Source organism: Carettochelys insculpta, chromosome 18 (genome assembly GCF_033958435.1).
Source record: "Carettochelys insculpta isolate YL-2023 chromosome 18, ASM3395843v1, whole genome shotgun sequence".
Classification (NCBI taxonomy): domain Eukaryota; kingdom Metazoa; phylum Chordata; order Testudines; family Carettochelyidae; genus Carettochelys; species Carettochelys insculpta.
In genome coordinates, this window is record NC_134154.1 from 22687785 (window position 1) to 22712288 (window position 24504).

The 24504-nt window shown below is 42.8% G+C and overlaps 1 protein-coding gene across 2 annotated transcripts in view; it reads right to left on the bottom strand.

Moving 5' to 3' along the window:
* Nucleotides 1-24504, bottom strand: part of TMEM132B (transmembrane protein 132B) — a 463877-nt gene that overhangs the window by 134516 nt on the left and 304857 nt on the right. For both annotated transcript variants that reach the window (XM_075012547.1, XM_075012549.1), the window contains one exon: nucleotides 21432-21618. In XM_075012547.1, the coding sequence (XP_074868648.1) occupies nucleotides 21432-21618 (187 nt within the window). The remainder of the gene's footprint in view (nucleotides 1-21431; nucleotides 21619-24504) is intronic.

Genomic DNA, 24504 nt, shown 5'->3' on the forward strand with positions numbered 1-24504 from the left:
TTTCCTGTCTTTTAACCAGTTCCCAATCCATGAAAGGATCTTTCCTCCTATCCCATGACCACCTAATTTACATAAGAGCCTTTGGTGAGGGACCGTGTCAAAGGCTTTCTGGAAATCTAAGTATACTATGTCTACTGGATCCCCCCTGTCTGCATGCTTGTTAACCCCTTCAAAGAACTCTAATAGATTAGTAAGACACGACTTCCCTTTACAGAAAACGTGTTGACTTTTGCTCAACAAATCATGTTCTTCTATGTGTCTGATGGTTCTTAGAAACTGGGTTTGTCATAAAAAACAAAGAATGGCCATGCAGGCTTAGACCAACGGTGCATTCAGCCCATTATTTTGTCTTCCAAAAGTGGCTGGTGCAAGATGCTTCAGAGGCAATGAATAGAATAGGAAACAGTTTCAGTGATCCATTCCCCATTATCTATTCCTAGCTTCTAGGAGCCAATGATGTAGGACATCCAGAACATGGGGTTGCATATCTGACCATTTTAGCTAACAGTCACTGATGGTGTTGTCCTCCTGAAACTTATCTCAATTTTTTTTTGGACCAAGTTATATTTTTAGCCTTCCCAACATCCCCTGGCAATGAACTCTATAGGGCCACTATGTCCTGTATGAAGCAGTCCTTTTTTGTTTGTTTTAAGCCTGCTCCTTACTAATTACATTGGATGACCTTTGGTTCTCGTATGATTTACTCCTTCAAATAATACTTCCCTATTCAGTTTTTCCACACCATTTATGATTTCCTTGACCTTTGTCTAATCCCCCTTAGTCCCTTCTTTTCTAAACTTCTTATCATCCAACAGCCACACTGCAGCCAAAGCAAGCTAGTAACAGAAAACCCTCTGCATTCTTGCACATCCTAAAAGAAACAGAGTATTGTATTCAGCAATATTCTTTCAGGGTGAGTTACAGAAATGGGTATCTTTAACAACCACTTTTTCCTGGTCTTCCTGTCAGCATGCTTGCCAGCAGCAACTGGAGATGCTATTATTCAATCTCTCATTCAAAAGAAACTTTACAGATTATATATGGCCATCTGTGGTTCTAAGTGATTCACAACATTAGTCAACCAACAACTTATATTTTTAGGGAGGAAACAAGATTTCAGAAGACATGATTAAATACTTTCAGCATACACCAAAAAAAATATTTCAGAGCCAACGGCTTGCTGTACTGGTGAAATATTGATTATTACATAGGAAAAACACTTTAAAGATGATGACACCCTGGGAATTACAATCCTATTACTGTACAGCAAAGGATTTGTAGGCTGTATATATATATCAAAAACATCAGTGCTACCACTCACAAACCAAAATAATTTCTCTCGACAATAAGGTAATACTAAATATTCTTTTATTATAGCAATTATTATAGGCTACAACTTTCTTGTAAAAACAGTTTTTCTCTCCATCTCTTGTTCTGCATGATGGCAAAGTTCCTGCTTGCCTAGAAATGCTCGTGGGTTGTTGAGTTCAGGCTGACTTTGACATTTAGATAGACAATAACAGTTACATTTGCGGTGATGGAAACCTGGGTGACAAGCCTGGAATGGATAATGTTTCTTTTTCCCTTCTGCTCCAGGAAACGGGGTAGGGTTACCCAGACAAGCTCAGCCAACTCATTGTTTCCCAACCTGTGGAAAATTGCATGAGACAGGCCTGCAGTGAGACTTGCCAGGCCTCTGGGCAAGGTGGGAAGTGGATCGGTTCCAGTATGGCCTCAGGTAGAAGGAGCTGGACTGGGCCTAGCCTCACACAGCCAGCCCTTCAGGGGCTCCTGGAGCATGCTGTAAAGGGCCCAAGTGGCCATTTAAAGGGACAGGGGCTCTGGCTGCTCCTGCAGTAGTAGCAAAGGCAACCAGGAGCCTCAGGCCCTCTAAAACTGCAGTAAGTTGCTTCCTTCACCCCTCATCAGTGGTCCTGGCAGGAGATGTCTATCCGATTGAGAGAGACGGTGACGAAAACTGTACTGTCATTATGCAGTTGAATCCATCTTGATGCTACCAATTTCTATATTTAATTTCAACTTCGGTTCTACTTTGCAAACCAACTCTAAAAATTATGGGGTTCCATGTCTATCGTTTCTCACTGAATTAACATATTGAGTGTGCTCCATTTACAAGCAGACAGATGGTTTTTCTTACTGCTAGCCCTGAAAACTTCACTTGGGATCTGTGAGTGAAGCAAAGTTCCTTCTCCTTTTCATGCATCGCTGCCAGGAATAGAGAATTTACAGACCTCAGTACCCCAGTGACTACCATGCCACCCACCTGTCAGTTATGCTCTTTGACATCCGTGCTTCTCCATTGTCTCTGGAGAGCTGTTCAAGAGTAACTAACAGAAATTTACAGACAAGAAGCCCTGTGGTACATCAGAGACAAACAACTTTATTAGGTCATAAACTTTCATGGCCCCTGAATACACATGAACCAAATCTGTTGAGTAAGAAGAGCCCATTGTTGCAGGATCACTTATTCAGGCATAATTGTTCTCCAAAGATTTCAAGGTCTGATTTCCATTTACATTAAGATACCCTAACACCAGTCTGTCAGTGCAAACGGGATTGTAAATGGTCATAAGTGCAAGTGCCAAGAACAGGTTCTCAGCTGGTCCAACCTGTCGTAGCACCATTGGCTTCAACTGAGTCAATATATGCCAGCTGAGGATCTGTTCCCTGATCCCAAAATAGAGATGGGCCCCTCTGTGTAAATGAAAATCACGTACTTTGTCTTCTGTTGAACACTTTAGTTTAATTCAAGTCTTTCTGCTACAATGGAGGGGCCACTAGTCAAACTTTGTATCCCGTCTGTGTTACATGATACGTCTGTCGCATGTTCACTTATTCCTTCAGCCATCAGGGCTCCTTCAAGATGCCTGGGGCGGTGAAGAGATGAGCAAGAACCAAACAAGAACAATGGAAGCAAAGGATCCCAAAATGGTACTAAACCAGAACAAAACACAAGGAGGAAACATTGTCATGGGATGGTAAGAATTCATCTCCAAGGGTCTTCTCTGAAAACCTTAACTGTCTGTGGACTCTTAAAACAGACCGGAGGGTACAACAAGGATGCGAGTCTCCCTCAGTTATACTGGTTTTATATCACTATATCTCCCCTGATCTCAGAAAAGTTACTGCAAAACTGGGAAGTTGATTTCCTGTATATTGGTGTGAGAAAAGAATCAAGAAGTATATATTTAAAGAAATGCAACTACACAACTTGGTAACAATATGAAAGGCATACTGTGCACATAAACCACATTTTGCGTAATCAGATTTGAGACCGGTATCCTATTCTAGGTATCTGCAAGACGTTCCTGACTCATTGGTGTGGCGCCTCTTGCTGGTCTCCTTGGGAATTAGCTCTTCCAGCCCTGGAGTGGCCCTTGTTGACCAGTGTTTTGCCCACTGTTTCTGATCTTCTATGCTGGTTCAGGCCCCATGTTCTTCCCAGGCCACAGTGCCACCTTCCTTGCACTACTGCCCCAAAGCAGTGACCCCACGCTCTGGACTCTTCCCAGCCCATGGAACCCCAACCTGCGATACTCACTTTGCCCCAGTGACCCACTGACAGTTGTCATCTAGCCCCTGCCTCAGGGGCAAACTGCAGTCTGGAATGGCCACTCGTCATTGGCAAGCAGGTGTGGACCTGATGCCTTTTCCTACCCTGGCTATCTACTTGCTGCCCGAATACCCTCTGGGCTTGTGTAACAGGCCTGCAGCTTGGGAGCTGGGTCAGGCCAGAGGTCCCCAGCACAGCTCTCTCTTAGGGACCCCCTCTAGCTTACCAAGCAGTCAGGCCCCTCCTGCTCCACAGTTGGAGCAAGAGTGTGTGCTTTAGTGTAGCAGACTCTATACTGCCCCAGCTGGGCCCTAATTAGCTGCTACCTTCCTCAGGAGCTTATTCCACAGTCCCAGCCTTCTCCAAGGACTAGGTTTAACCCTTGTTTCACTTGGATCATGCCTACCACCCTACTAAAGTCTCCTACATTTGAAAATCAGGCTCAATGTTTACATGTAATTCTTGTCATACTGAAAAGCAACTTCATTTGTGAACTCTCAGTAATGCCCCAGAATACCTGAGCAAGAAGAATTCAAGTGTTTTTGACCTTCCACTTTTGCACCTCACTGAGTTATCGTATTAAACATGATAAAAATGAATCACCTTTCTACCTTCTGAGACATTAGCAGCACATGTTAATTGGCACGCCAGATGCTGAGAGACTCCATGCTTAGGACTATTTATTGCCCAAAGGAAGACAAAATAAGCTTCACAGGAGTAAAGTAGCTGATACTGAATGCATCATGCTCTCTTGCACTATACAAGTGGCCTTAAAATCCGCGTGCTGTCTGCACGGCCGCTGAAGATTCAGAATAGACAATGTGGGAAGTCAAATTCAGGACACCTGGTATTTTCTGTAGGCAAAATTTCTCAAAGCTTTTGTGTCTTTTATGCAGCATTGAAATTCAAACGAAAAACAGAACAAGAAATCCCACAACATAAACTAGAAACTTTGCATATGAATTAGACTCTAACTTAAGGAGAACAATTAGTCCTTGGCTCTGCTAAATGCCCCATTTACTACAATGGCAATTTTGCCTGCATTAAAGAGGCCTTAAGTAGTTATGGACAATCTTAGTTGATAAATCTCTGCCAAAGTCATTCATAAAGGCTTTAAGTATTGGGGGGAAATTTATTCTTCAAGCTCAAAATTCCAACTTTTTCTAAGTAAATCAGTTTTAGAGATATTAAGCCATATTATTATGGAATTTTTGAGTGTGGTTCAAAAAGCACTTTAAGAAATCTGAAAAGTGACTCATAAATCATTCAAGAACAGGTAAAACTGAGTAAGAGTGGCTTCATTTCCATATAATTTTTCATTCTTACCAGGCTGCATTTATTCAGGACTGATTAGTTAATTAAAGCCAGTACAGTTTTATGAACATATAAGTGATATATAAATGTCAAGTTATAGTAGCATTTGAGGGGGAAAAAGTCAATTTCTGATGATTTTTAAGAATGATCATTTATTTGTAGCATATTACAACTGTCACAGAAACTAATAAACTGGTATATTGAGAGGGAATTCCCATTACCATGAATAAAGAGGGGCCTTTCCCTTCCAAGTCTTATTGTCATGTATGCCCTCACAGCCTCAACAGAGATCTATTTTTGATCTCATTGAGGTTAGGATCACTGGTCACCCTCCCTTAAAATAGCCTTAAATTCCCAACCCCCGTGGGAGAATCCCTACAGGACCTTCATACTAGCTTGCTGATCCTAAAAGTTCCATAACATGGTACCAGGAATGCCATTCTGAACAAGGTCACCTCTCATCCACTGTAACATATGGGATCAAATATGAATGCATGATCCAGCAGAGAAGGAAGAACGTGTATCTTCCCTATGGCTGATGCTTTGAAACCACCCAACCAGAACCTCCAAACGAAAAACACACTACAAAAATCGAGGCAACCATTCACCTTACTGACATACGGGGTACCCAACACGCAAGTGGAGATGGCTGATGACAACTGTCAGTGGAAAGCTAACAACAATATGTCCTGCAGCACCCAGTCCTCTGTAATGGGCCATACTGGTGACAGACCTCCTGCTTCTGAAATTGCACAACAATCCCTAAAACTTCTCTCATAGGTCCAAAATGTGTTGAGCCACCAATCTCTAAGTCATCGTGATGGTCATCCCACGCCAAGGTTCCATAGTACTAGTGGCAACCTTTCAGGGTAGCTGCCAATGCCTGGTTCCAGATCCTGAAATCTGTCCACCTGAAAGTGAGACAGTGAATTTGCAACGGCATTATCGACCCCAAGTAGCATGTTTGGAAGAGAAATTGATGTTAAGGCTTAAAAGCAGAACAAATGTCTTTAACAACCACAGTACGCTGTGTGATCTGAAGTACTGGAGACTGATAACATACCACAGCCATGTTGTCACACCTGAAACACACCCTTTTATTAGCGAACTCCAACCCCCAAATGCTACCAAAATGGGCAAAAGTTCCACAAACATTATATCCTGCACTGTCCCTTTTTGTATGCAGAGGGAGGGCCATCTCCAGGTGCACCACCTGCATTGGTAAAATACCACAAAACCCATACCCCCTCCAAATCTTTTGAATGAATCTTTAAATAAGGCCCGATTTGTCCACTCCTCCCTCCACAATGACACTCCACCAAAATGGCTCAGAATTTGTCCCTTTTTCCTCATTTCTCCCAACCCTCTATTCCTTCTCTAATAACTCTTGAGGTCCAAGTACACGTGTGGTGGGAACTTCAAGACGGTAGTCAAAAAGCAGATTTGACACCAATTTTGGCCTTTCTTGCCCCCCAGCCACAAGATCTAACCAGGTGCAAAGCCCCATCAACAGAGGAATAGGACATAAAACACAAGGCTGGATTGATTCCATCCTTAACTGAGCCATCCCGAATGTATGGCAGGCAATGAATTACATGATACTCACTCAGGGCCTTCTTAGGGACCAACCCTAGGTGAGAAACCTGCAATTCCTGTATAGAGAGATGACTGAATGCTTCTGCTGGTCTATTCCACTTCAACTCTTGTATAATCTTTTCCTTCTCAGTATGCCCATTCCCAATAACTCCTTCAAATCTGTGGACACTACATGCCTTCTTTCTTTCAAAAGGAGTTCCTCAACCCAAATCTAGCCAATAAAAATGCCCAGTTTATCTGGTTAGTTTAAGGAGCACCATTAACATCTCAAGCTCAGCCAGAGATGGTACTGTTGTCCAGATCCACCCCCATTTTCAACTCAGTCCCCGACCCTGCCCAGGCCTTTGCCCCCAGACACCATCCCTGTACTTATGGGTCTGCTGGTGACACCTGATTTACCCTCCTCCCCCGCCCCCACACACACATGATTCTGTTTCCCCATTGCAGCTTTCCCTGACCATTTTGACACTTGTGGGTTGCACGGGCCCCAAACACACTTCAGTAGCATGCCTAAATTTGCAGATGCTACAGAAACACCAGCTCTCCTCAAATGCCACCAAATATCATTACAAGAGTCAGGCTGCTACTGGGGCTGCTGCAGAATACACAGCCAATACAGTTTCCCTGTGGTCTCATCCCCTCTAACAACCACATTGTGATGCAATATGTACCATCGGACTCTAGTTTGTGGTCCTGCCCTCAATTTAAATGATTTGTCATAGGCTAAACCAAGGGTCAGCAACCCCTGGCATGCATGCCAAAAGTGGCACACCAGCAGATTTTCACCAGCATGTGGGGTGCGGGGGGGCTCAGTCCCACCTCTCCTCCCCCATGCAGCCAGGAGCTTCCTCAATGCCACACTGCCTGTCGATTAACAAAAGACCAGCTAATACTACTAACCACCACCTAAACAGTAAAGCTCTGCATCTTCATTTATTTATTAATGAAGCTACTGTTAGTAGGATTATTAGTCTACATCTACAGAGCAGCATTTTTTTCAAAATACTCCATTTGGGAATAGCCATTCTAAACTATCATAACACAGCTCACAAGAATGCATTTTGAAATAGGAGTCATTTATTGTACTTCAAAAGTGCCATTGGACGCCATTATGGCTTATTTCGAAATAGCGCTATTACGTGTCTTCAGAGCACTTGCTTTGAAACAGCTATTTTGAAATAGGCATTAATCCTACCGCAGTGAGGTTTATGAAATTCAAAATAACATGCCCGCTCTTTCGAATTCATTTTGAAATAGTGTGTACAAAGTGTAGATGCTTGCAAAGTTATTTCAAAACGATGGCTGTTATTTCAAGAGAACTGTGCTATGTAGACACAGCTTCAGTGACTTGGAAAAGCAGTACCGGCACTTGGGCCATACGTAGAGGTCAAAAGGTCAAATTGCAGCACTCCATCTTGGAAAGGTTGCAGATCCCTGGGCTAAACCACAAACATGTTATAATCCTGCCTCATTATATCCCTATATAGTAGACCCCGACTTATGCAAGGCCATATATTCACCTCTCTCCACAATAGCTTTCATAGTACTAAGAAAGTGAACTCCTATTGGGTCAGCCACCCTGGCATAACCCTCCTTAAGACAGACCACCAGGCCTCAGTGCTCACTAGCCTCAAAAGCATCCTGGGGACAGGAATTCTATTTCAGAAAGTCACATTCCCTATGAGTGAGTGAATCGTAGGGTGTGGTATACTGATTTCTGATAACAGTTCGCACTTTCAACAAATGCCATGTGTTGCCTTGTCCCCTGAAAAAGATTCCATGTGCTTTTTAGAAGCATAACAACATCTCTGGCAAGCAGTCTACCAGGAAAAGTTTTAAAATATATTCAAATATTTTTCCTCATTAACTATGACCTGCCAAAACAGATTTCCTTTAATGGCAAGAATTCAATTGTACAGAATAAGAAACTTATCTTATCTGAGACTAAGCAAATACGTAGTTCATAAAATTTAGAAAACAATAATTATTCAAATACCTTTTCTACACGGAAGCTTGGGATTTCACAATTTAATATCTCAAAATCTATAAGGCTAGAAATTAAAAATGTTCGCTGTGGGGGAGAGGGTGTGATTTTCCAGATATTGGGCTAGGACTGGTCAATTTACAGCTCAGAGAAATGTTACTGATGTGTACATTTAGTACAATTGTGACACAAAAAATGGCAGATTATTGTTTTTTAAATGACTGCTTCAAGCTGCTCAGAGACTTGACTTGTTGAAAATCTGTTCATAGATGGCTATAAGAAATAGGCAAAAAAAATGACAAATGCAATTTTACATGGATTTCACACCATATGTGGCATACATTAGTTAAATATATCTGCACATCTAAAATGTATGGTCGCATATACCTTACTAAGATCCTTTATCAATTTGGTCATGCTCACTCAAAAACAATGAACTTCTGATCTTAGATGTATACACAGAAGCAGTGTGTCACTAAAGAATGAGCATCTTGATAACATAGCAGAACCACCAACCTACAGGTTGAACCTTTTGTCATGTATAAACCATCTATACAGGCATTATCGCCCCCATGAGTCAGGGACAGCATGATTTTGGTGGGAAGGGGCTGTATGATAAAAATCCCCACAGACACATGAAGCTTTAAATTGTCATTGCTTGCCCATTGGCAGCACTGTAACGGTTCTTTTTGACCGGTAGCTCCCCCGGGAATTTGAATCTGCTCATAAATAATTCATAAGGACTTGCAGTGAGGTCACAGCTACCCGGAATCAAGTGTTATGATTGGTCACTTTTTGATCCCCCTTGGAATTCTAAATGCAGATGACTTATGCAGATTACCTCATGAATATTTATGAGGGATCTCTATATAAGCAGGGCACGCAGCCCATTCCGGAGGGCCCTGGACGGGAAGGTGTGGCTCGCAAGAGTGTCTGCCAAGTCCCTAGGCCAGCCCTTCGGGGCGAAGACTGAAGCAGAAGACCCAAGAGAGGCACAAGACTGTCACCACCCAGAGGGGCGCAAAACTGTCACCAGCCTGCGTTCCTGTGGCGGCGGCGGCTTCGGCAGCAAGGCGGCGTCCCTGAGAGTAAGCTCGCCAGAGGTCAAACTGGCCTGCATCCGCGCAGGTACTGCGTCTCTGGTGTTGCGAACCCCAGGGCCCACCACGAGTCCAGCAGCGCCCACCTTCATCGCCTGCTCAACCAGCAGCAGCCTACTACCGGACGTAACAAATCTCTACCGGACAAGTATCCTAACCTACCAGCAGTAGCTTAAGGGACGCCTAGGAGGGGAGCAGGGCCGATCCCCCTGCTGAGTGCCTCTCAGGCAGGGCAGGCACAGCACCCTGAGGACCGACCTTAGGGCGGGTCTTGCTGGCCACTGGCTGAGTTCCACTGCAAGAGACACTTACTAAGACTTCTTGTAGTTTGGAACTGTCACCGTTTCAATTAATCTGTTTATCAGAGATAGTTCTTTTTAATGTTAGTTTTAATAGATAAGTTGTTTTATTAACAGGGACCTTAGTGATAGATTGTTAATTAAGTTAGTAATAGATAGGATTGTTAAACCATTTTAGTAGTAAATTATAGGTAATAATTGTTTGTCTATTAATAACCTAGTTAGGGGGAAAAATGTTATTAGCTTGTTAAAATATTGGTACCAACAAAGAATACTTACCAGGGTGAAGGCGTGGCCTCCCCTCTTCTTGTCTTTTCTATTCGGCTTGATAGAGAGGTGACAACCTCCATCGGCCTTTTAAAAAATCACTATTACTATTGGGATCAGAGTAGCGACCCGATCCCCGGTAAGGGTAAAGAGGAGTAGCGCCCTCTCCCTTCTTTTATTTCAAAATATATACATACACACATACATGTTACTTTCCTTTGAACTGGCCCTGGGCCGAATTTACCTGAGACCACGTCACAGTCTGGTATTAAAAATGATCATCTTCCTGTTGATCCAAGTAAGTGTACACTGATATTAGAATAGGACTGGCAGTAATACTGCCGGTTCCTTCCTAGTGTATTAATAAACCACTTGTGTTTCACATATCTCTGTTGCCTGCCTCATTGCTCTCCTCAACCTCAGTCTTCCCGGAGGGTGCCAGCGTAGGTCCACATCCTCTAGGGGTGCACCCTGACAAAGGCCATGGGGGCATGTTCCGGGACCTAAAAGGTGGTGAGGGTTTGTTTTGTGTTGTCTTCCCACCACCTCTCGGGGGCCCAGCATTGCTGCAGATGCCACGGCATTGCTGGAGACTCCCTGGGCACCTTTTAGTCTGGCATCTGAGCTATCTAGAAAAAGTAGATGAATACAGATCCATGGGTCTGGATTTAATGCATCCCAGGGTACGGAGGGAATTGGCAGATGTCATTGTCGAACCTTGGCCATTACTTTTGAAGACTCTTAGAGATCGGGAGAGATCCCAGATGACTGGAAAAAGGCAAACGTAGTGCCCATCTTTAAAAAAGGAAAGAAGGACAATCCAGGGAACTATAGACTGGTCAGCCTTACCTCAATCCCTGGGAAAATAATGGAAGGGATCCTCAAGGAATCCATTTTGGAGCACTTGGAAGAGTGGAAAGTGAGTAGCCAACATGGATTCACCAGAGGCAAGTCCTGTCTGACCAATCTGATTAACTTCTATGATGAGGTAACAGGCTCTGTGGACATGGGGAAGTCAGTGGATGTGATACACCTTGACTTCAGCAAAGCTTCTGATACAGTCTCCCACAACATTCTTGTCCATAAGTTAAGGAAATACGGATTGGATCCTTGGACTATAAGATGGATAGAAAGCTGGCTTGATGGTCGGGCTGAATGCATAGTGGTCAATGGCTCAATATCTAGATAGCAGTCAGTTTCAAGCGGAGTGCCACAAGGCGTGGTTCTGGGGCCGGTGTTTTTCAACATCTTTATTAATGACCTGGGTGAGGGACTGGATTGCACCCTCAGCAAGTTTGTGGATGACACAAAACTAGGGGGAGAGGTAGATACACTGGAGGGTAGAGAGAGAATCCAGAGTGACCTGGATAAATTGGACGGTTGGGCCAAAAGAAATCTGATGCAGTTCAACAACAAGTATAGAGTCCTGCACCTGGGGTGGAAGAATCCCAAGCATTGTTATAGGCTGGGGACCAACTGGCTCAGCTGCAGTACAGTGGAAAAGAACCTACAGATTATGGTGGGTGAAAGGCTGGATATGAGTAAACAATGTGCCCCTGTAGCCAAGAAGGCTAATAGCATACTAGGGTGCATTAGGAGGAGCATTTTGAGCAGATCTAGAGAAGTGGTTGTTCCCCTCTATTCAGCACTGACGAGGCCACATCTGAAATATTGTGTCCAGTTTTGGGCCCCCTGGTATAAAAAGGACCTGGATGTGCTGGATCAGGTTCAGCAGAGGGCAACGAAAATGATTAAGGGGCTGGAGCACAAGAGCTATGAGGAAAGGCTGAGGGATGTGGGCTTGTTTAGTTTACAGAAGAGAAGACTTAGGGGTGATTTAATAGCAGCCTTCAGCTTTTTGAAGGGACGCTCTAAAGAGGAGGGTGAGAAATTATTCTCAGTAGTGTCAGACGGCAGAACAAGGAGTGATGGTCTGAAGTTAAAGAGGGAGAGGTGTAGGTTGGATATTAGGAAAAACTATTTTACCAGGAGGGTTGTGAAGCATCGGAATGCATTGCCTGGAAGGGCATGGATTCTCCATCTCTCAAGGTTTTTAAGTTCCGGCTTGCCAAGGTCCTGGCTGGGATGACTTGAAGCAGGGAGCTGGACTAGATGACCTCTTGAGGTCCCTTCCAGGCCTATGATTCTATGATCCTCCAGACCTGACCAGCCTTGAACCAGAGAATTTGCTGAACCACAGAAGATCAATATTGTTTAGTAGCATTACCAACACTTCCAACTGCTCACTGGGTTCTGAGAAGATATTTGAGGTAAATTGGAGATAAGTAACAGCACAGAACACTGAGAGCCAAGAGTGGCGGCTGTTAACAAACTTTATGGGGACACAGGAAATGTGGATACACCCATGGAAAGCGGATATCCAGCTAACTAAAATCACACCTGACTATGAATGTTGCCAGACTAGTGAGTGCCAAACTAGAGAGGTTCAACAACCTGTATTTGTTGCCTTCCTACAAATTGCATACATATATCTCAGAATTATGTGAAATTAATTAATCCCCACCTTTAAATAAACAAAAAGAAAGCTTCTCTGGCTAACAAGCAGAACACATGAAAAAAGAATCTTAATTGTATTAAGAGGGTTGGTCAAGAGTTGGAAGCCACACAGAGATGCGAACATAACAGTTGTGGTGTGTTTCAAAAAGGTAGAAAAACCATCCAGCAACGTCAGCTTGTGTTCACAACCTAATTGAGTGTAGGTGCTGCTGACGAATCAGTAAGGGGTGCGCTTCTCATTAAGCCAGTACTGAACCTTTGCTCCAGCAGGACAGTAGGAGACAACATGTCCCCTTTTGCATCACACACAAAAATTGAAGTACTAAAGGTATTTTTGTAAGAGCAGAAATGTGGATCCAGATGTCTTGGATTAATTATATTTGTCTATCTACATTCACCTGACATCTCTTAACCTCCCAACATATTTTCCTAGCAAAACTCAACGCCTCTTTCCACAGCTTTGGCTTTACAGCACAGCCAGAGCATTCACAGCAAGTTACCTCCTTTTCTGTAGCTTCTCTAGCAGGTTTTTGATGGAAATGATGATGCATCCTAGCCAGAGCATTCCCACCCTGTGCCACTATAAAAAGAACTCGAGGAGAGAAACCTCTCCATGGGTAACTAATTTATAAGAACAGCTCATCTGAAGGTAGACTGATATCCTTTTGCAACAGCAGTAGGCCTGTCAGAGCTGTCATCCAAATCAGTTCTCGAGTCAAGTGCAGGCTATAAACAACTGTGATCTACCACCTGGCTATTTTATCATTTCATGAGAAGTGGCTTCATTACCAAATCAACTGGAGATGGCAGCTATTCTATCTCTTTTCTATTACTCCCTCCAATGCATGCATTCTATCTGGAATTAGAGATGTGGTTATCAGAAAGTAAATTCTACTAACTAAAATGAAACTGTCCTGATCCTAATATAGTCAAAATGCTCTGATCACTTCAATTTTACTTTATTTTGTTCCAAACAGTCATTCCAATTAGGTTTTATCATTACTGAAGAACTAAAGAATTGTGGCTTCCAAATTGTGCAGAAAACTTCTTGTTTTCCAGCAAGAAAATGTTTAGATTTTCTGCTATTCAGTACATAATAATTGTATTTATTGCCAGATTCAAAATATTCAGAAAATGAAAACCAGGGCTCTAGATTTAAAATTATATGTATGATTTTCAAAAGGGAGAAACACTCAAGTTTTTCAGGCATTCCCAGAACTCCAAAATTACATTTTAGACTTGTTCTTCAAAATTCATCCACTCAAAAACAATCAGATTGTTTCAGTTTCTGCTAAACCAGAATAAAACCAAGAACTGTTGGCTGTGCAAATTCAAAGCTGCAAAATTGAATAATTCTCATCAAATTGCACAAGAAGGATCCAACAGCTCTTTGAATTTAAATCAAGAAGACGCATGTTACAATAAAGAGTTCCAATTGGACATTATGAACATTATTCAATGAGAAATCTTTAAGAACATAAGAACAGCCATAATGGGTCAGACCAAAGGTCCATTTAGCCCAGTATCCTGTCTGCCAACAGTAACCAGTACCAGATACCCCACACAGATGAACACATCATCATGGTAATCACCAAGTGATCCATCCCCTGTCATCCAAGCTGAGCCATGACAAACAGAGGCTAAGGACACCATCCCTCCCAACCCTGGCTAACAGTTTTTGATGGACCTATCTTTCCATGACCTCATTTACTCCATTTTTGAACCCTGTTAAAGTCTTGACCTTTACAACATCCTCTGGGACGGAGTTCCATAGATTGACTTTGCTTTGTGTGAAGAAATACTTCCTTTTGTTTGTTTCAAGTCCGCTACCGATTCATTTCATTTGGTGATCCCTTGTAATTCTGTTATGGGACAGAGTAAATAACCTTTCCTTATTTACATTCTCCATACCAGTCATGATTTTATATGGCATTATCATATCGCCCATAGTCATCACTTTTCCAAGCTGAAAAGTCACAGTCTTATTAATCTCTCCTCATATGGCAGCCATTCTATATCCCTAATCATTTTTGTTGCCCTTTTCTGAATTGTTTCCATTTTCAATGTATCTTTTCTTAGCTGAGGCGACCACACACGAACACAGTATTCATGCTGCAGGCATACCATAGATTTATAAAGATACAATAAGATATTTTCAGTCTTACTTCATATACCTCCCATTATATACCCTCTTCTTAACAATTCTCAACATTCTAGCTATGTCTACACCGGGCCCCTTCTTTGAAGGGGGCATGGTAATCAGGGTGAGGAGTAAAGGCACTTAAAAGTAGCACAGGCACTTCGAAGTGCCCGCGGCTACACGGCTTGCTGGCACTTCAAAGTCTGACACTTCAAGGTTGCCGGGTGGGGGGAAGAATTTGCCTAATGAAGTGCTGCATATTCTTTGCATCACTTTGTCAGTAATCTCCCATCACCATGATTATTATGCTCCCTTCAAAGCAGGGGGCGAGTGTAGACATAGCCTCTGTGGTTTTTTCACTGCTGCTGCTTCTGCACATTGAAAAGATATTTTCAGAGAACTATCCACAATGACTCCAAGATCTCTTTCTTTAGTGGTAATAGCTAATTTAGACCCCAGGATCAGACATGCAGTTGGGATGATGTTTTTCAAAATGCATTAGTTTGCATTCATTGACATTGAATTTCACCTTTAATTTGTTGCAGTCTCTCAGTTTTGTGAGATCCTTTTGAAGCTCTTTACCGTCTACCTGGAACTTAACTATTTTGAGCAACTTTGAATCATCTGCATGCAAATTTTGCGACCTTGCCGATTACCCCTTTCTTCAGATCATAGACAAGTGATTATTCCTCTTTATATGGCTTTGGTGAGGCTGCATCTGGAGTACTGTGTCCAGTTTTGGGCCCCTGTTTATAGGAAGGATGTGGATACACTGGAAAGGGTCCAGCGGAGGGCGACCAAAATAATTAGGGGGCTGGAGCATATGACTTATGAAGAAAGGTTGAGGGAATTGGGACTGTTTAGTCTGCAGAAGAGAAGACTGAGTGGGGCCTTGATAACAACCTTCAACTTACTGAAGGGAGGCTGGAGACAGGCTGTTCACAGTGGTCACGGATGGCAGAACACGGAACAATGGTTTCAAGTTGCGGTTGGAAAGGTCCAGGTTGAACATTAGCAAAAACTTTTTCACTAGGAGGGTGGTGGTCTGCCCAGGGAATGGTCTATCCAGGGAAGTAGTGGAGCCTCCATCCCTGGAGGTGTTTATGTCTCGCCTCGACAAAGCCCTGGTGGGGCTGATCTGATGCGTTTGGTCCTGCTTAGATCAGGGGGCTGGACTCGATGGCTTTTTTAGGTCTTTTCCAGCTCTATGATTCTATGCTGAATAAGATCGGTCCCAGGACAGACTTCTGGGGGACACCACTAATAACCTTTCTGAATTCTGAAAACTGACCATTTACTCCTATCCTTTGTTTTCTATCTTTTAACAAGTTGCCAACCCATTAGACCTTGTCAAAGGCTTTCTAAAAATCTAAGTCTGATATATCCACTGGATCCCCCTTGTCCACATGCTTATTAACGCCTTCAAATATTTCTAGTAGATTGGAAAGGCATGATTTCCCTTTACAGAAACCATGTTGCCTCTTCCCCAACAATTTCTGTTCATCTATGCATCTGACAATTCTGTTCTTTACTATAGTTTCAATCAGTTTGCCCAATACTGAAGTAAGATTTGCCAGCTTTGAAAGCTGCCCAGCTGTCCATAATAAATGAATAAAAAGATATTTAAGTTCATTAGTTTCTCACTAACTTGAAGAAGTTCCAGACTTGTTAAGAACATACACAAACCCTCTTGGGCATTACTGTTGAATTCCAGATGTAATTAGGTTGGTGGTTTTGGAATTGGTCACTTGTTCTGCCAGTTGGGATTTTCCTTTATCTGTGAGAAACCAGGAACTCATAAACTCACAGTTAATTCCTAATGACATTTCCAAACTGATTTCTAGATTACCATATGTGCAATAATTAGTGTTCTCCACACCCACCTCTCCTTTTCACATAAAGACACTGTACGTTGAAACCTCAATGACGCTCACACCCGATAATGAATTATATGTGCCATAAGCTTGCTCTCTCAACCCAATTAATGAATCAAAATGTGCGTTTTCCACCATAAGCCTACAGTACTTTTTTCTTACTGGGACCCAAAGTGATTAACTACGTAAGAGTGAGTTACATGTCAGCTGGAGAAGGCCCTTGTCTATTAAGTAATTTCAAAGCATTGATCCTCAATGCACTGCTGATTTTAAACCAAGGGATTGATGTGCTCTGCAGGCAGAGGTATGTAGCAGCTATCTGAACATAACATAAGAACAACCATACTGGGTCAGACCCAAGGTCCATGTAGCCCAGTATCCTGTCTTCTGACAGTGGCCAATGTCAGGTGTCCCAAAGTGAATGAACAGACAAGGTAATCACCAAGTGATCCCTCCCCTGTCATGTTTTCCCAGCTTCTGGCTTGGGATACCATTGCTACCCATCCTGGCTAACAGCTATTGATGGACCTAGTTTCCATGAATTTATTTAGCTTTTATTTATTTTGTTTAATCTTGCTAAAGTCCTGATCTTCACAACATCCTTTGACAAGTAGTTCCACGTTATCTGCTGATATACAGCCATAATTTGCTATATAACAGGCAGAAACCAATTGGATCTTTTCAAAGATGAACACAAATGTAACCTCTTAAACTTTCTATCAAATGCGAATGTTCAAACATAAGATTTCATAAGTGGTGCTTTGTAAACCCTCTAAAGCAAGAAATCACCTCTTTTCATCAGACTATTGCATAAACACGAACTGCAACCTACCACACATACTTTACCTAGAAGAAGAATAAGTTAGGTAATGGAAAATGATCCCTACCACTAACACCACCATTGTTCTCAGGAACCAGGAGGTTGAGTTTCCTCAGGTGAGCCAGGGGTTAGCTGTTAGAGCCTTCAGGTACGTTAATGAGTCTCTGAGGGGGACTGAGGCAGAATCACCTTATTGCCCCACAGTGGAGCTGACAGTCACTGTGGGCCCCAGCGCAAGGTGGGAAGAGGGACCCAGCTCTGCACCCCCAGAAGGGGTGGAACCAAGGGCAGAAGAGGTGGAGCTTAGAGAAGTCAGTCCTCAGCGCTGCTCAGACCATGGCACTGAACCCACCAAAGCCAGGCCCCTTTGAAACACTAGGCCCCTGCGCAGCTTCTCCCTCTTCGTCCTCTCCCCATCAGAGGGCCTGCTGCCCAGCCAACCCAAGTGGCCAGCTCACCTGACTGACTGACTGAAAGAAACCAATAATGCTGCTCAGTAGCAGCAACAGCAAATCTGCAATTGCCCCTGTACCTAGCCATGCTCCTGGCCTGCATCCAGCCTCTCCATCCTTGTCCTTGGCCACTGCTCCCTGGCCTAGCTTCTGACACCAGCTACCTGTTTCTGGCTCTGCCTCTGATCCTGGACTTGATTGCTGGTTTCTTACTCCATCTTCAGACTGTCTCTCTGGCTCCTGTCCCTTTCCCTAACTTACAGGTTGGGCTCCTACTTTAACCACTGGGTCACTCCACCAACACCCCAGTCCTGACAGCCATGCAATGAGGGTATGATAATCATGGAGAGCTCTTGCTCTTTTTCTTTTGTATTTAACAAAAGCCTTGGAAAAGTGACAGGTGAACATACAATTGGCCACAGCAGCTGCAGCATATGACAATGAAATACTGACTCAAGAGTAAGAGAAGCCCGGCCTACTCTGGCATGAGCATGAAGTTTATTTATCCTGATCAACAGAAAGATCTAGGAATCTAACTTCAGTTTAAGTCTTTGCCTTGGTCTACGCTAGACCTTACAGTCGACTGCAGATACACAATTCTAGCAGCAATTGTGTAGTTAGAAACAACGTATCTGCAGTCAACTGCAAGGTCTGTCTTCACTGAGGGAGGTCGATGGGAGCCTTTCTCCTGTCAACTTCCCTTACTCCTTGTGAGGGCAGGATTACAGGGAGTCGACTGCCAACCACAGAGGGATCGATTTTGCACATCTTTACCAGACGCACAAAATTGAACTCCAGAAGATTGACCCTGAATGGGTCGATCTCCTGGTAAGTGTAGACATACCCTTTACTAAGATGGGCCCCTAGTGCGATGAACGCTTCCACACTCTGGTTTGGTTTTGTTTAGTTTTCCCTCAACAAATATGTTGAGTTCTCAAACAATCTAAACCACACTTTGAGTTCCGGTTGTCAGTGATTTATAACTGTAGCCAGCTGCACAACTCTCTTGCAAGCCATTTTTTCAGTATACAGTTTAGCTTTACCCAGTGCCGATGGTATGAATCATACACAAAGTGAGTTTGTAAAGGAAACTACAAAAGCTTAATTATTTTTCACTGGCAATGGGATTTTGAAGTCATCAAAACACTTGTTCCCACAAACGAATGACCCAATTCTCTGTTTACGTTCATGCAACTTTCCTCTAGCCAATGAGTTTGCCTTTGGCTCTACCTTCCCTATAGACAAATTAAAACAGTTGAGAAATTAAAGGGACCCACAAGTGACCTTACAGTCAATGTAGAAGTGAGGAGCTAAAAACTATTGCGTTATGACACCACTTTATCGTGTTCTTCTAAGGGACAAAAGTAAACACAATATTTATTTACAGACCCTGTGTAGTTCAGGAAATGGCAAGAAAAAAATACAATAAAGCTGACACTGATGGAAGCAGATGAGGAACCCTTCAAAAAGAGCATTAAAATATATGGCCTTCAAGAACTTTCTGCAACACCTGGCTTCATTGAAGTGAACATGATAGTGCACAATGCACTCGCTTTTGTCACCAGTACAGCAAAACAGGGCTGGAGCCTGTACTGAAGTAAAGTGCAGCGGCACCACAAATTAGCAGACATAGGGGAAAGGAATGCAAGTCCAACCTGTTCTGATGCTATGTCAGACTCTTTCCTGCATGGCAGCCGCATTAACACAACAGAAGACAACAGCTCCAAAGGAGCTATTACAATGTAGCAGGCCAATAAGCCCTAACAGAAGAGAATTTACACAATAGACTTTAATGGTTTCCAAGGAGCCATTATGGTATATCAGGTAAATACAATATTATTGAAATGCAGTTTTTGCATTTAAACCATTTTCAGCAGATGCTGAGGAAGTAGTAAATTACAAAATAGCTCACGTAGCTTATTCCCAAATGATACTGCTATATAAACATAGTGCTAGATGCAGCATAGAGTGTTTCTGGAGGCTCTAATCAGAAATAGGCTCTATCGTTAGTGGACACACTATTTCGGAATAAGTTTTGCTTATTTTGGGGCTTCCCTGAAGTGTGGGTGTGTTACTTTGGACTAACAACTCCAGAATAAGATATTCTGGAATAACTCTGTAGTGTAGGCATAACCTTAGAGAGTAAACAGCTTATAAACCATTACAAACAATTTGTGTCGTATCTGATATAACGGCAGCATCGCTTACCCTTTCACTACACATTACGACCAGAAACTTCACTAATGGTTGACAGTGTCCCATCAAGTTCATTTGAGTTTTTGATTAGTCTCCTCTAAGTGTATTGACCATTTGTTTATATGCTTTGGGAAAGCCTCCCAAAAATTACTCTGTAAAATACCCAACTTGTATTGCTTTTCCTGTCCCTGGACAACCAGCAATTTTAGACATTGTCCCTGGGAATGAAAAAAGAACCCAGATCAGATCCTTGTCTATGTTTACTGGTCTCCTCCTTTGCTTCTTCCTCAGAAGGACACAGCAACATTGGTGGAGAGGAAAGTTTGGATTTTTGTTGGTAGGTGCTAGAAGAGCGAGAACACAAAAATGTGCTTCCTTTCCTGGGACTGAGGAAGGAAAGCTAAAAATACATCTGTAGATTGAAATTCAGCATCCAGGGACTCAGTCAAAAACTGATTTTTTAAAAGGAACCAAAATAAGCAGAAAAAGAATGAGTCCTTCATAAGTTCTTGAGGCCGATTTTTCAAAAGAACTTCTGCAGACAGGGCTTGATTCAACAGTCTGTTACACCTGTTTTACACTAGTGTAACTGCACTGAAATGCTATTAATATGTACAAAGTTCTAGCAACAGAAGTCCCACAGGCATGCCCCAGGTCACTATCAAGAGTTGCATTTGAACACACTTGTGCATAAAAAAGTGGGGGGTAGGGATTTTTGACCACCCTCCTTTGAAAAAAAGAACCTATTTCTAAACCTAAAAATCGAAGTCTTTAGAAATGATTTTGCGTCCCCACTGTAGAATTCAAAATGAGGGCTTTTTATTAAATTGACATTTTGTAGCTCACTAGTCGGTGATTTAGTCTATTGCATTTCAGTGCTTCGGGGAAAAGCCAAGCAAAATATGGCCCAGTTGTCTGGTTTAGAAATGAAGTTTTCTACACATGTGGGCTAATTTATTTAAATGCAAATGTCATAACTAATTGTAGCATTTAGCCTTAGTGAGCATGCATGGCAGTCGTGTTAACACAACAGAAGACAACAGTTCCAAAGGAGCTATTACAATGTACCAGGCCAATAATCCACAAACAGAAAAGAATTTACACAATAGACTTTAATGGCTTCCAAGGAGCCATTATGGTACATCAGGTAAATAAAATATTATTGAAATGCAGTTTTTGCATTTAAACCATTTTCAGCAGATGCTAAGGAAGTAGGAAATTATAAAATGGTTCACATTTCCTTGAATACTAAAAGGAAACAGAAGAACCATTTGAAAAACAAAGAAGCGTTTTCTTACCATTGCAAGAGGAACAATTCCTGCAAATGTTGTTTGGCTGACAAAGATCTCTGAGACCACCAGTTCACTCACTGAGTCTTCTCTGGGGTATTCCACCTGCCAGGTAATTTGCTGAGCTCCTGCCAGGCTACTGCTATTGTCAATTTCAAAGTCCATTTGCAAGATCTCATAGAAGGAGATGTTTGCGCTGGAAAACAAAATGCCCATTAAGTGCAATTTAAAAAGAAGCATCAGCAAAATGTCAAGAACAAAATACATTGCAACCTATTTTTTCTTTTCCTATAGGGGAATTATCAAATTCAACATGCAGACTTGAGGAAATGTTGCCTGATCTATTGATTGCATATTAATTATTTAAAAATCTCCAGCTGACAAGCTCATATGCCAAGGTTTGATGGGCTTCAGTTCCAAGAAATCAGACATTTATGATTCAATGGGAAACCAATTCTGAGAGTTAGGGTTAAAATGGAAATCCCAACATACACAGCTGCAGCACTCAGTTTAGAAACAGCTTTTGCCTTTTTAATAGTTTTATTGACTCAGTTTGTAAAAGCACAAATGTTCCCATCAAAAAAGGAATGTAGCAGTAATGACATTAATTTTACACCCAGAACCATGCAGGTGGGGAAAGGCATGTGGGGGGGCTTCACGCTCCAGAAAGGGATGGGGCAGGGGCTAGCCTCCTGTCTGCCAGCTTCTCAATATCCCTTGGAGCACACTACGCATGGCTTGGCATTGATTTAAAGGATCTGTGGCTCCTGGTTGCTGGCACCACTGCCAGGAACCCCAGGCCCTTTTGAATTGCCAGACTGCGAGCTAGTTGCCCCCTTTGTTCACCTCTGTTGGCTAGCCTGGAACCATGTCATATGCACACTCAGACAATCCTAGTGGAGACTTGGGGTAGGGAGACTTGGGGTAGGAAGACCTAAGCAAATCCTAATCCCAGCCCCTTCCACGTCATGTGATTCCAATGGCAGAGTTCTCAATGGTCTAAACTCTAGGCGCTTGTTAGCCGTAAATGGCTCCTATGAATATTAAGTGTTCATCCTCCTTTGCCCTATAACTCACACCCTCATGCTAGTAATGTTGGGGTGTCCTTATTCTGTATGTTAGTATATCAATAATCTAAAATATATTAGCATATATGTCAATTAGTTACCACAGGTTGAATCTCTCTCGTCCGGCACCCTCGAGTCCTGAGCAGTGCCAAACCAGAGAATATGCTGGACCACAGGAGGTCAATATTGTCTGGCACATTACCAACATTTCCACTGCTTACTGGGCTCTTAAGCTGCGTCTACACGTGCACGCTACTTCGAAGTAGCGGTACTAACTTCGAAATAGCGCCCGTCACGTCTACACGCGTCGGGCGCTATTTCGAAGTTGAAATCGACGTTAGGCGGCGAGACGTCGAAGTCGCTAACCCCATGAGGGGATGGGAATAGCGCCCTACTTCGACGTTCAACATCGAAGTAGGGACGTGTAGACGATCCGCGTCCCGCAACATCGAAATAGCGGGGTCCTCCATGGCGGCCATCAGCTGGGGGGTTGAGAGATACTCTCTCTCCAGCCCTTGCGGGGCTCTGTGGTCACCGTGGGCAGCAGCCCTTAGCCCAGGGCTTCTGGCTGCTGCTGCTGCAGCTGGGGGTCCGTGCTGCATATACAGGGTCTGCAACTAGTTGTTGGCTCTGTGTATCTTGCACTGTTTAATGAAAGTGTGTATGGGAGGGGCCCTTTAAGGGAGCGACTTGCTGTTGAGTCCGCCCCGTGACCCTGTCTGCAGCTGTGCCTGGCTCCCTTATTTCGATGTGTGCTACTTTGGTGTGTAGACGTTCCCTCGCTGTGCCTATTTCGATGTTGGGCTGAGCAACGTCGAAGTTGAACATCGACGTTGCCGGCCCTGGAGGACGTGTAGAAGTTATTCATCGAAATAGCCTATTTCGATGTCGCAACAACGAAATAAGCTATTTCGAAGTTGGGTGCACGTGTAGACGTAGCCTTAGAAGACATGTAGGGATAAATTAGAGCTAAATAACAGCACAGAACACTGTTTACACTGCTGGCTGTAAACAAACTTACTGGGACCACAGGAAACTTTGGTTGTCCAGCTAACCAAAATCATGCCGGATTACAGATGTTGCTGGATGAGAAAGTGCCAGTGTTGCAAAGTTCAACCTGTATACTGCGGGTGAGCATCTGTCCTTGTTAGTGTGACCGATTTTGGTTGGATACATTTCTGGAGGTTTTATCACATGACAATTTTTAATTAAAGATTAATCTTTAATTCCTGGAGACTCCAGGACAATCATAGAAGGATGAAAACCCTTACTCATGTTTCTATCCCAAAGCAGCGAAACTGGCACCAACTGACTTTGTGTAGTCACCCATCAGCGTTCTGCAGAATTTCAACACAATGTATTACAAAATTATATACCTCATGCCACCTTAGTGTCACGGCTGATCAGTTTGCTTACGCTAAAACTTGACAGGTCTAACTTATGCTAACTGATTAATCTAATGTCTTATGGGTTTGGCTTGTGCACTTCTCGTACTGCTGCCTTATACCTATATTTTATTCCTAAAAGCTAAAGTTAAGCCTATAGGCTAACCCACAGGCTACTGAAGTTGGTAAAAGACTTACTAAGAAAAATCCAGTGGGCAATGGCTATATTTTATAGATGAGCTAACACTTTATTTTTTTGCTTTTTGAAAAGGAAGCATGTTTTCCATTAAACTCGGACATTAATTCTCAGTAATTGCTATGAACCTGTAATAAACCCTGGACAGCGGATGGCACAGATGTTGCTAAATTATTTATTCAAGTACCAATATCTTTTTGTTGTTGCAAATACTGATGTTCTGAAACAGGAGAATGTTTGGTCATTCATCATGCTGCACCAGAAATGAGCTCTCAGCTTCTTTTTTTCTCATTCAACCACGAATTTGCCTTTATCTCCATGAAAGAAAAGTGGATTTGTGCTAATTATACAGGACAAAAAGCATGGGATTAGATTATCCTTATTTTCAGTCCATAAAAATATACTGCTTGTGGCTGATGCAAACTTGTATCATT